The sequence below is a fragment of the Propithecus coquereli genome, unplaced genomic scaffold (genome assembly GCF_000956105.1).
Source record: "Propithecus coquereli isolate 6110/MARCELLA unplaced genomic scaffold, Pcoq_1.0 Scaffold634, whole genome shotgun sequence".
Taxonomy (NCBI): domain Eukaryota; kingdom Metazoa; phylum Chordata; class Mammalia; order Primates; family Indriidae; genus Propithecus; species Propithecus coquereli.
In genome coordinates this window covers 627,811-639,921 of record NW_012152330.1, presented here as the reverse complement: position 1 = coordinate 639,921, position 12,111 = coordinate 627,811, and the positions used below count along the sequence as shown (strand labels likewise).

At 61.5% G+C, this 12,111-nt stretch overlaps 1 protein-coding gene across 1 annotated transcript in view; it reads right to left on the bottom strand.

The window, feature by feature from the left end:
• Window positions 1-1,416: 1,416 nt before the first annotated feature.
• KIAA1024 (KIAA1024 ortholog) overlaps window positions 1,417-12,111 on the bottom strand; it is a 21,282-nt gene continuing 10,587 nt past the window's right edge. The window contains exons 2-4 of the mRNA XM_012659793.1: window positions 10,418-12,106; window positions 6,038-6,292; window positions 1,417-1,614 (exon numbers count right to left, since the gene is read on the bottom strand). Of these exons, the coding sequence (XP_012515247.1) occupies window positions 1,417-1,614; window positions 6,038-6,292; window positions 10,418-12,106 (2,142 nt within the window). The remainder of the gene's footprint in view (window positions 1,615-6,037; window positions 6,293-10,417; window positions 12,107-12,111) is intronic.

Genomic DNA, 12,111 nt, shown 5'->3' with positions numbered 1-12,111 from the left:
AAACCTCTCCTGTGGGAATCTAGTACGTCATCCAGAGCGACTGTTCTTACAGTCAGAACTTTTTAAAATACTACCTTGTTATCGAAAAAAAAAATTAAGGTAGCCAGTTTCTGTCAATCACTTTTTCCTTTAACCTGTAACAACACGTGAGGGTCAGATGCTGAAAGAATCCTCCCTGTGCAGTTATCCTCAAAGCACCGTCAGCAGGTGGAAACCGAGATCGAATTCTGATGAAATTACAACAGCTTCTTGTACACTAGAGACTTTGCGCTCACGTTATTTAACAGAGACGACAATAACAAACATTAGGTACTTAGATAGACATATAGATAGATAAACGGTTAAATAGATAATATTTTTTGCACTGCTGACGAGTATTCAAAACTCTGGGGTCGGTGTTGGGGTGGCTGAAAAGACCTCAGTGTGTTTCTCCTGTTACTGAACGAGCTTCCCAAATCTCTCCAAAGCCATTGACAATGGCCGGTGTTTGCGGTGCATGAAACCCATGGTTTACGGATGAAGTGTCAAGGTTTGGCCACTGTCTCTACTCTTCAAGGCACAAGGACAAGTTCCAAACTCTTCGGCTCACGTACAAGAAGCCGAGCATCTGGTACCACCAGAGACAGAAAGTCTCAGAAGAGAAGCCACACGCCAAGCAGGGGCGGGAGACCCTCTGCGGTGGCCGTGACCTCGCGGCATTAGCAAGCAGCGTCCCCACCCTCGGGGCTGGGGACAGGCAGGTGTCCTGGCCGGAACACCTTGGCACGCTGCACGGCGAGAGCACGCTCCACGCCTGATCTGGCGGTCAGCTCCCCCGCCCCGAGCGCACAGAGAACGAGGCCCAGGACGTTTCCACGGAGATCCGCAGCGACGCAGATGTTCCGCCGTGCTGGCAGCGAAAGGTCAAGAGCGAAAGGTCAGCAGCCCTCGATAAAAGTTGGCAGGGAGGTGACACCTCCACGGACACACCCGTCACTTCACCAGCAACGGTCTGCGCACGCCAAGGAAAAGAGAACCCACCCCTGTTATTCTCGTCTTGCCACCTCCCTCAGCTCCTCCCAAAGAGGCGTGTATTAAACACCTTCTGTATAACTTACTCCCCGCCATGAAACTTCATCGAAATGGAAAGAATCCAATTAATTCTTCCTTTTTTTTGCTTAGAATATTCGATTTGCATTTACTGAGAGCCCATTACATTCCTTTGGCAGGAAAAGATACCGCACTTCTAAAAATGCACCCGCGCGTAATTAACCCGCAGCTACCACAGGCAGGGGCGTCTCTCACTAGGGTGTGTGTTTTCTGAGGAAGCCGCCGCGATTTCACCTCTATTTCGCAGCCTGTTGCCGCACTGCTGCGATATTTAGATGCAGAGGAAGACGTCGGTGGCCGCAGCCGCGAGCGGCGCTGCGTCCGCGCTCAGGCCTTCATCGTGCAGATGGGGACCACGATGACGAGGACCACGGTGCAGGCGGCCGCCGCGATGAGAGCGGCCATCTTGCAGACCTTGGCCCGCCTGAACTCAGCTTCTTTGCGTTTCAGTAACGAGTCGTAGCCTGGAGTATAAATATCTTCCATCCAATATTCCAGGTTGTTCGGGTTTAAAGATTCTTGTGTCTAAAAGCGAAGAGAAGATGTTAGAGGCACGGCGAATACTCGATTCTAAGTCAAAGACACTGACAGTCGCCACTCCCGAGACACCTAAGACGTGTCTGCCGCCGGGGCTGGGCAGGGCGGTGTTGCAGGACACGGCGCCGCGTCCCCACGCCACGTGCAGACTGCGCTGCCCCCTGCCCCCACCGTAAAGGCCATGTTGGTTTTGACACAGGGACACCCAGGGCCTTCTACCTACGGGGCCGGGACACGCGAGACTCTAGACTCCAAGGACGTTCAGCCCGAACAGGCCGCCCCGCTGCAGGGGAAACAGGAACGTCACTAGAAACATCCTCCGCCGACAGGCGCCGAGAACCAATGTGCCTGGAGCAAGGCCGTCGTGTCACTCTGAACCAGTTCTCCCTTCTCAGAGAAACTCCACTGGAAATCAGAGTCACCCCAAGATCAGCACTTCAAACAAAACATCGAATATTTCGACCTCGAACGTCCATCTGAGCAGGTCAGGCCGCTGCTCCCCCGAGGCCTGCCGCGGTGATGCGTCTGGACTCGGGGGGTTTCCCCAGGAAAGGTCCCCACGGACATCTGTTTCCTGGTCTCCCCGAGACTCAGGAACGGTTTGCAGGAGAAATATCACATTTAACCCGCACTGCCCGTGAATCCCACCCCACGTCGATGGTTAGACTCTATCTCCGCGAGGAAAGGCAGCGTTCTCATTTATGGCAAAGCATTCGATAACGCGTCACGTAAATGCAACCGCACGTTGCAATTCGAAGAGAGGCCACCTACATCTCTAACCGCAAACAAAATACCCATTTTGTAGATTTTCTTATGTTGTTTAAGGTTCACAAACACGGACACGTTAAAAATCACGCACACAAATACAAGCAGACTCAAAAAGCAAATCCTTCAAAACTTAAAAAAAAAAACCTTAGTTTAGCGTGTTATTGGTGGAACAGCGATGATTCTCCGCCTACCCTTCCAGATCCGTTCTCTGGTCTTTCCCGCTTGGCCCCGTGCCCCCAGCACGATGACCCCCGTGAGCACACCACAGGGGCTCCCCTGCCTCCCGGCTCCCACGTGGGTTCGGCCAGTGGGGTCAGGAGGAGAGAGGCCGAGGTTTCCTTTCTGCCGCCCCCTCCCTCTGGGCTGCGGTGTGGCTGCCACCGTTGTGGGCACTGCTCTTCCCATCCAAGGACGGCCACTGGGGCTGGTCTCTGGCTCCTGTGGGCCCCTCCACCCTGCTCACGCCACCACAGACAGTCCCCTCCTGACACCCCGCGTCATCCTTTTTCTGCGCCACCTGCCGCCCAGGCCGGCACCCCGAGGGCAGCCACGCACTCCCAGCCGTGCTCCTCTCCCAGCGCCAAGAGTCTTCCAGACTCGACCTGCCACCTGTCTTTGCACAGCCCTGGTACGAAGAATGGTTCTTCGATTTTTAAGTAGTTGAAAAAAGGTCAAAAGAAGAAGATTTCGTGATGTATGAAAGTTATAAGGAGTGCAAATCTCAGTGTCCGGCAAAGCAGATTTATCAGAACACAGCCCTTCACATACAAATTGTCACAGCTGCTTTCCAGCTGCAACGGCAGACTGAGCAGGTGTGAGACTCGCCGGGGCCTGGAGCACTCCCTGTCTGGCCTGGAGCACTCACTGCCCTGGAGCACTCACTGTCTGGCCTGGAGCATTCACCATCTGGCCTGGAGCACTCACTGCCCTGGAGCACTCACTGTCTGGCCTGGAGCATTCACCATCTGGCCTGGAGCACTCACTGTCCTGGAGCACTCACTGGCCTGGAGCACTCCCTGTCCGGTCTGGAGCACTCACTGTCTGCCCTGGAGCACTCATTGCCCTGGAGCACTCACTGGCCTGGAGCACTCCCTGTTCTGGAGCACTCACTACCTGGCCTGGAGCACTCCCTGTCTGGCCTGGAGCACTCTCTGCCCTGGAGCACTCTCTGCCCTAGAGCACTCACCACCTGGCCTGGAGCACTCACTATCTGGCCCTTTACAGAGCAAGTTTGTCGGCCCCTGTCCTAGTACCTGCCATTCCCCACGGCACAGTGGAAAGAGAAGGGGACCTAGGGGTCCCTAAAACTCTCCCAGTCCTCTTCCACACTGAGGAATCACATCCAAAGACTAGTGTCGAATTTCTCAAGTTACCTGGAGGGGTAGAAGGCATTGGCCACTCAAAACACCATGACGGAAACACAGACATTCTCAGCGTGGAAAAAGTCCTTGACGTGGGGGTGCTCGGTCCAACCCGCCAGCCTGTGCAGAAACCCCAGCTCCGGCATCCTCTGCGGGAGGCCCAGGAGCCTCCCCGTGCTGCCCAGCTCCGGGTGTCAGAACGAACGTCTGTCCTTCTGCTCACGCCACAGCCCTCCCCACAAAGCTCCGCCCACCGCGGGCACCTGGGGCCAGGCTGCTCTCCGTGGCGCGGAAGCTCTTCGGCAGGCACGGACACTGGGGAAGGGAGAGGTGGACTCGGGCTGGGGCGCTTGGCTGGGAGCCCGGTGCGCGGGGTGACGACGTGGCCCGAGGGCTGCCCCGGCGCGCTCTCTGCCCCCCGCCCTGAATCTCCCCCTCTTCTTCCCAGTCTCCCCGGGCCGGCCCAGGAGGCAAACTGTGTGAACGACTCATCGGATTTCCCTCCGGCTCAGATGGAAGGAAATTGGCTTCCTTTCATAGCTGTAGCCACGTTACTGTGGGCTGGGATTCAGCCAGTGAAATAAACATTTTTAATTAGTTTTTTCAATAACTGCAGCCCCTAACGGCACCAAGCAGCAGAGGGGTAATGCAGAGGTTTCAGGGGACACAGGCGAGCGTGTACGGTTATCTATCAGGCTGCCGGACGCTGGAAACAAACCCAGGGCCTGCGCCTCTGCCTACGCCCCCAAATGGGCACCCCGGAAGGTGACCTTACATCCAGGCACCAAGGGACCCCCGGGAGGATGGTCCGGACACGGAAGGTGCCTGAAGATGGTCCCCGAGTGTCTGCAAAGAGGTGAACGCAAACTCTGGCCAGGCCCGCCCGCCCGCAGGAAGGTGACGGAAGGGGGTGGCCCGAAAGGATGGGGCCGGCAGCGCACTTGGGGACGCCAGGCACGTGAGTGAGGGGTGAGGGGGCTTGGGCTGGCTGTCCCCGCCGTGCCCACCACCCCGCCAGGAGCTGCCCCTTCCCATCGTCGCTGCCATTTAAGGCCCAAGACAAACGAATGGCGCTGGAATCACTTTCTGTGACCCGGAGCCCGCTCTCAGGAAGAAAACGAGACGGTGCAGGGGCGGCAGAACACGGGACTCGACAACGGTCCAGCACGAGTCCGGGCTTGCCGACCTGGGCGAGTCACCGCGCTCCCCGGGGCGCCGATCTGCAGGCTGAAGACGGTCGTGACCGTCCTGCCTTGCAGGCCGCGTGCCGAGAGGCCGCTGAGAGCCACGCGACGCCGGCCGGTCCCAGCACCACCCACCAGCCCGCGAGCGGCCTCCTTCTCCGCGCGGGCTCCGCGCCAGGCATGTTGTCGCAGTTTCAGTTCTCACGACGACCCCGTGCGCTCGATGTCACGCCCACCTCACGGGTGCAGGACGGGACCTCAGACAGGCAGTGCGGATGCCGCAGGTCACACAGCAGTTCCTGGGTCAGAACCCGGAGCCGCCAGAATCCCAAGCCCTTCCTCTCCCCACACCGCGCCTCCCGCTGCTCTAGACATAGGCCGTTTCGGGGGAGCCCTGACACATCGACCCCCTCGGCAGCTCCCGCCATCTGTGCTTCCGGCGCGTGGTCGTTCCGGGGCCTGGCTGTGCCCGGCTGCCCGCGAAGCTCAGCCCACAGGTGGGGACAGGGTGCTTCCCTTGCTCCTGCGGTGACGGTGACGTGGAGACAGAGCCACTCGGAGCTGCCCATAAAACAAGTGTGGGAAAGCCCAGCCCTGCCTGTGAGTGGACAGCAAACGCCCTCCGGCCACAACTGCACTCCCAGAGCTGCGGGGACGGCTCTTACCTGGGGCTGCTCCGTATGGAAACATAATCCTCAGCTCGGCTCCCACAAACATGCTCATCCCACGCGCTACACACGGAAGGAGGGATCAGCCCGTATTTCATTGAACAGTTCAGTTCAGGGCTTGTGAGCAAATAATAGAATCTGCGCTTGGCACGGAGTCTTAGATGCATCGTTAGCAAATCAGATGGCAGTAAGTAAACAAGTAAATAAACACGCAAAGGATCCCCCCTGCTAGATGTCTACAAACAGGCAAAACCACAATCCCTGGTTAAAAGTCTCTCCTGCTCTGACTGATCAAAGTCCAGAATTCTGCGGTGGGGACCCAGGGAGTTGAAGGCCGAGGGAGAGGCTGGTCTACGCCATCGGCGACCCGTCCCTGCGTTTGCCTGGGCGTGGCTGGGCTCCCCCCACCCCGGGACAGCGAGAGGCTCACCTGCAGGTCCAGGGCCGCCAGCTTGCCCTTGTCGCCCGTGTTCCGCGTGTACTCCTCGATGGTCCAGGAGGGCTGGCCCCGCTTGACCTCGGCCCGCTCGGTCAGCCGCATGTCCGTGTACAGGGGGTTGCTCTTCGCGTGCGCCTTGAGGGAGGCGGGGTAGGGGTGCGGGCTGAACACCTGCTCCACCAGGAAGCCGTCTTTGGGGGGCTTGGGCAGGCGGTGGTGCGAGGGGATGTCGTACTGCCTGTCGGCCTGCAGAAGGGCACAGAGAAGTCCGGGCAAGTGGCATGGCTGCCACCGACGTCACAGCGCGACTGGGCGGCCAGCAGCTTTTTATCACTGGGCCCTGTGGACACGTAGGTAGCAAAACGCAGTTATTTACAAACAGAAGGTACGGAATACACCGGTTGGGGAAATTCTCTAGGAAAAGCTTGCGATCACGACAGTGCTGACATGAGCTGACGCTTCTGCCCCAGGAAGAGGTTCTTTCACCTAATCCTCACGCCATCACCGCCGCGATGAGCTCCCATTGCACAGGCGGGAAAGTGGAGCCCGAAAGACGCAGTGAGCTGCTCGGAGCGCACAGCCGGGAGGGCTGGGCCTGGGAGTTAAACCCACCACCCGGACAGGGAGTCTTTGCTTGACTGCTGGTCCCGATGCCCTCGTTCTTTGGCCGTTCACGCCTGGCACCGGCGGATAGGAGACAGGTCCCTCCCTCCAGGAGCCTGCCGCAGCCCTGACAGCACCTGCCTCTCTAGAGGGTGACACCACGCCAGAGCAGGTGCTGGGACTTCCCCAGGCGGCAGGTGGGCCCCTCTCAGAGGCACCCGCGTGGCCTTCGAGATAAGGGGGCAGTGGGGACGACCGTGCAGGACGTAAACGGTTATCGCCCAGCACATGTGGCAATCGTCACGTCCTCAGTCCCAAGTGAGATGCGTCCCAAGGGACTCTGTCCCCAGCGAGCCTGTTCTAACCGGTGTCTTTGGAGACCTTCTAACTCCAGGCACCCAGATCTGCACACCGGTGCTACTTCCTCCAGGAAGTGCCTCGACCCACGCGGACCGGCTCAGTGCCCGTCTCCGTGGCCCCTCGGGACTCTGTGCAGACCCGTCAGCCAGCGCGGGTCACGCTGCTCGGCCACCCGTCTCCTCCTCCACGGAGCTGGAGTCCCCGAGGGCAGGGGCTGCCCGCCCACCTTTTAACGCTCTGCTCCAGCGAAATGGTCCCGCCCAGTAGAGGACGCTCCGTCGGTGCTCACCGAAGGGACAGAAACCAGCGACAGGAAGTCGTACATGTGAAACAGAGAGCAGAGCAGCTGCATGTGTGAGTGACACCAGGAGAAACAGAAGGACGTGGGTCGAGGCTCGTGCACGTAAGGGAGGGAGGGTGACCTCAGCAGGGCTCAGGAGAGGAGAGTCGATGTGTGAGAACAGGACGCACATACGTGTGCGTGTGTGCCAGTGTGCGCATCGAGCGTGTGCGTGGAGCCCGGACGCACCTACCCGCCCGTGAGCAAACCCCACCCGTCGGCATAACATTCGGCTGTTCCAAACCACCCGCAGGCCCACACCGGCGCGGAGAATGCAGGTGAACTCCGCCAGACCCCCACGAGCAGATGCGATTCCCTCGATTTCTACCTCGTCAAAGCCAAGCACCCTCTAAGGATTCGCTGATTCCACTTGCTGTGCTCGTCCCCTGCAGGGCCCGCACCCAGCCGGGGTGGGGACAGGGTGGCAGCCACTGCCGGGTCATTACAACTAACCGAGGGCTGATGGCGCGTCCACCGCTGCTCAGAGCCGGGCAGGCAGTACCTTGTCCCACCTCATCAGCACTCTGAGGTCGCAGCTGTTAGTATCCCCGTGCGGGTAGGAAAACTCAGGCCAGAGCCTGACAGACTGACCCGCTGTCGACCAGCGAGCGGCAGAGCCAGGACTGGCATCTGTTCTCACTCGTAAGACAGAAAGTTCATCGCTGCCCACGCCTGTTCCAGCGCTGAGGAGTCGGGTTCTAACTGGGCAGGCAGTGTTTATACATATATGTGTGTGTGTGTTTATATATATACACATTTTAATAAAAGTTTGTGTCCACTACATCCGAACAAAGAGACTACAGGCAGATCAGCGATGATCCCCGGGAAGGACCCCAGAGACGTATGAACTCAGAGGCCCCGGGGGGAACGCAGGACTTAGGTCAGTGCAGGGAGGTGGCCCAGACGGCCTTGGTGGAAGACTCGGGAAGAGAAGTTCGACAGTGGTCTACAGCCTGGCCATGACAGACGCTCACCTATTAGGTACCGAATGAATGACTCAACGCGTCACCATAGCTATTAGCGTCTTGAGGGAAGACAGGTGGACTCGTCAAGGCAGAGCAGACCCAGTCGGGGTGCACAGAGCCTCCCTGGTGGGGAGAGGTACGTGAAATTCACGGGGCTGGCAGGCCTGGCGGAGAAGGTTGGAACTTTCGCTGCGTAAAGGGGACCGAGGAAGAGTTGAACGTAGGAGGCTCCGCAAACCCGCGGAGAGCGGAGTTTCAGAAGGTGAACGTGGCCGTGGCCCATGAGGGGAGACGGAAGGTGGCCAGTGGCCCAGACATCCCAGGTGGTCTGTCCCGAGAGCCTGGCCGTGGGGGATAAACCCACAGGGGTAGGAGCTGCCCTGGGCAGGAGGGAGCCAAAGGGGGACGTCGAGGTCAGAGGGCCTCTTCGGCCGGGGCTCGCTGGAACGGCAGCCCCTCTGCCCAGGCGCGGACGTCCTGAGAAGGCGCCGCCGTGGAAGGAGCAGGGAAGTCTGGTTTGGGACCCGTGGACTTTGACAGGTAGGCAAGACTTTCGGGGGACCGGCCTTCAGCCGTCGAGCTGTAGGACCGGAGTTCAGAAGGGGGGCCTGGCTCGGTCACCACCATGGGCATCTCAGCCCGGAGGTGCGAGAGCCACAGGCCAGGGGGGAGAAATGGGGTCACAGGAGGGGACAAAATGAGGAGGGCTTGTCGCACACACAAGCCACTTTCGCGAGGCATTTCAAGTGGATGTGACCTGCGCTTGCGACTGTTCCGGCTGGTTCTGTGAGGCTTCGACACTTGGCAGGCTGTGGGCACGGTCAGTTCAGTGTGACCTGGTATTTCTGCAGAAGCACCCCCCCATCTGAGTCCCCTAAACGGTATCTGAGACCCAGGGCTCCAGACACCCGGCCAGACCCCGGCAGCTGAACGACGACAGCCGCGGAGCCGGAGGCCAGGGCCGTACGGAGCACTCTGTCGGCGTGGCAGCGGGCGCCGGGCCGGTCTGCGCCAGCACCACACGCTGTAAGTGGCCGCAGAAGGACACAGTGGTGCAAGCCCAGGTGCCGGAGCTTTCTTTGGGGTCAGAGAAAACATGGCTTCTTCTCTTTTCCCTCCCACTGTGGACCCTGAAACTTTCCTAGAACCCCGTTTTCCAAGCATTTCCTTCCCAGCACCACGTGAGGAACTCGGCCTCTTTCTCTGGCTCTGCGGTTTCTGTAGCCCATGTCCCACCGCCACCCCTCCCGCCGACAGCCCCAACCTCGGAGACCTCAGGAGGCGCCGTGGCCTGTCCGGTGACCTGCGGACACAGGGAGGGGAACGCAGACGAGCAACAGGCAGACACTGCCCGCCTTGGCCAGGAAGGGCTCACGGCAACCCGTGTGGGACGGACAGGAGCGGCCCAGGGAGAGCAGTCATCCCTGCTACAAGGGACACGAGACAGAATCTGAGTGTGCGCACTGGTTCCAGAGCTGACAAGGCGATATCTGCCATAACCGTGCAAGTCCCTCGCGCCTGTGTGCAAAGGGCACACAACACACAACGTGTGTAGGGAAAAAACTAAAAACGAAAGGAAGACACCACAGCAAGAGCTGCTGTCTTTGTTAGTAGAACCACAAGTAATTTCCTCATTTATCTTCTTTTCTTACTAATCATCGGTTTATCTTCTCATGAAAAAAACTCACACTCTTACAGAGGAACACCACGCATCCAACGCGGTGCACGGAGTCCCCTCCCTGTCTGCCTGGCCCGCGCCCACCTGTCTGTCTGTCTGTCTGTCAGAGAGGACAGGCAGACGTCCCTGCTGAGCTGCCTGCTCCGACACATCCCCGCTCTGTGGCGGTCCGCTCTCCCGCGCTCTCCCACCGCCCGCGGTACGTCCCGCGCTCCTGCCCAGCGCGCGCCCTCGGCGGATGGCAGCTCCGCGGAGCGCAGCGCGCCCGTGTCCCGTCCCCCAGCGTGGAGAGCCCGCCGCGTCTACAAGGGAACCGGGCACACAGCCCGGCTTCCGTCCCGTTCCATGCAACGTTCAAGGCTCTGAAACGCGCCAGGGCTGCGCCGAGGCCGGCGCCCGGCTATGCCACCCGAGACGCGAATTACCTCTTTGGGTTTCCGCGGCCAGTCCTTGTCGTCCGCGGGAACCGCGCCCTCGACCTCCTCGCCGAGGCCCGCGCAGCCGGCGTAGGGCACCGTGCGCCAGTCCCGGGGCGAGTTGGCGGTGCTGGCGATTTTGGACTCCGTGGCGCTGTTCTCCTCCGTCAGGGACCGGGAGGACGGCCTGGCGAAGAGGCTCTTCTTCAGGGCCTGGACGCGCAGGCTCGCGCTGTTGCTGCCGCTGGCGTCCGAGCAGCCCCAGTCGCTGCCGTCCAGCCGGGGCCCGCGGGGGCCGTGCGCGCGGCAGGGCCGGGGCGAGGCGCTGTCGTCGGACGCCGCCTCGCTGGTCGAGGAGTTCGGGTCGGCCCGCGCGCGCCCCTTCTCCGGCTGCTGCATCCGCTGGTCCAGCTGGCTCAGCTTGCCCAGCACCTGCGAGATCTCCTCGCGCACGCCCGACAGCGACTCGAGCTTCCTCTCGATCTCGCCCACCCTGAGCACCAGCCGGCACACGCTGCTCTTCAGCTCCTCCTCCGCGCGCCGGCTGCCCTTCTCGCCTTGGCCACCGGGGCCCCCGCCGGCGATCTTGCTTAAGCTGTGCTCCGGGGAACTGTCACAGTCCGACTTGTGAAGCTGGGACAGGGACCCCGTGCTGTTGTAGCAGGAGGACGGCATCACGCCCGTGGAGCCGCTGATGCTCATGTCGTCGAGAAATCGGAAGATGTCGCTGATGTCGTCGCTGACGATCTCCGAGTCGTCGTCCGAGTGCTTCAGGGCGCGCCTGTCGCTGTACTTGCCCTGCGCGGGCGCGCACAGCTCCCTGCCCGTCCTGGGCTCGCGCGCGCGCGGCTCGGTCTGGGTCCCCACGCTGCTGGTGTCCGCGCTGAGCCGCCCAACGCCGCCGCCCACGCTCTTGTCCTTGAACTTTCGGACGGGTTCGTGCTTCTCCAGGTCGACCGGGGACGAGCGGTCTTCAGCTTGGAGCCCGTTCGGTTCCGCGTAGCCGACGGGCAGAAGCGCGGGCGGGTCCTGGGGCGCGCGGTAAGCGGGGCGCCTGTCGGGGGCGGGGAAGCCGGGGCTCGCGTAGCGCAGCTGCTCCCCCGAGGGGTCCCTGCTGAAAAAGGAGCGCTCGAAGTCGGGGGCCTCCTCCGCGTTCAGGCTCCAGCTCTTGACCGGCCAGGGGCTCTGCTTGCCGGGCCGCCCGGGGCAGCGCCGGGCCTCGCGGGCGCCCGGCGCGGGCGTGGGGCCGAAGTACGTGGACGCCTGCAGGTCGTCGAGGCTCTCGTGCTTCGCGCGCCTCCCCGCGCGGCCCGGGCTCAGGTACCGGCCGTGGCAGGGCGTCTCGAAGCTGCGGCTGCAGGGGGGCGGCTCGCGCTGCTCCCTGCGGCCCGCGGGCTCCCCGCGCTCGGCCTCGGCCTGGCTGGCGGGGCCCGCCGCGCCCGGGGACACGGCCCCCCGGCGGCGGAAGTCCTCTTTGAAGACGGCCCTCTTCTGGACACAGGACGGGGCGGCGAACGGCTCCTCGCGGGGAGCCAGGCCGTCCCCGAGGCCCTGGGCGGGCAGGGAGTCCTGGTCCGAGCCGGCCTCGGCCCCCGCGCTCATGGGGAAGTAGGTCCTCTGCATCTCGCAGGGCTGCAGCCGGTCCAGCGAGGCCGCGCGGCTCTTGGCGCCCTGGCCCAGCCCCAGCAGGAAGCCGGGCTCGC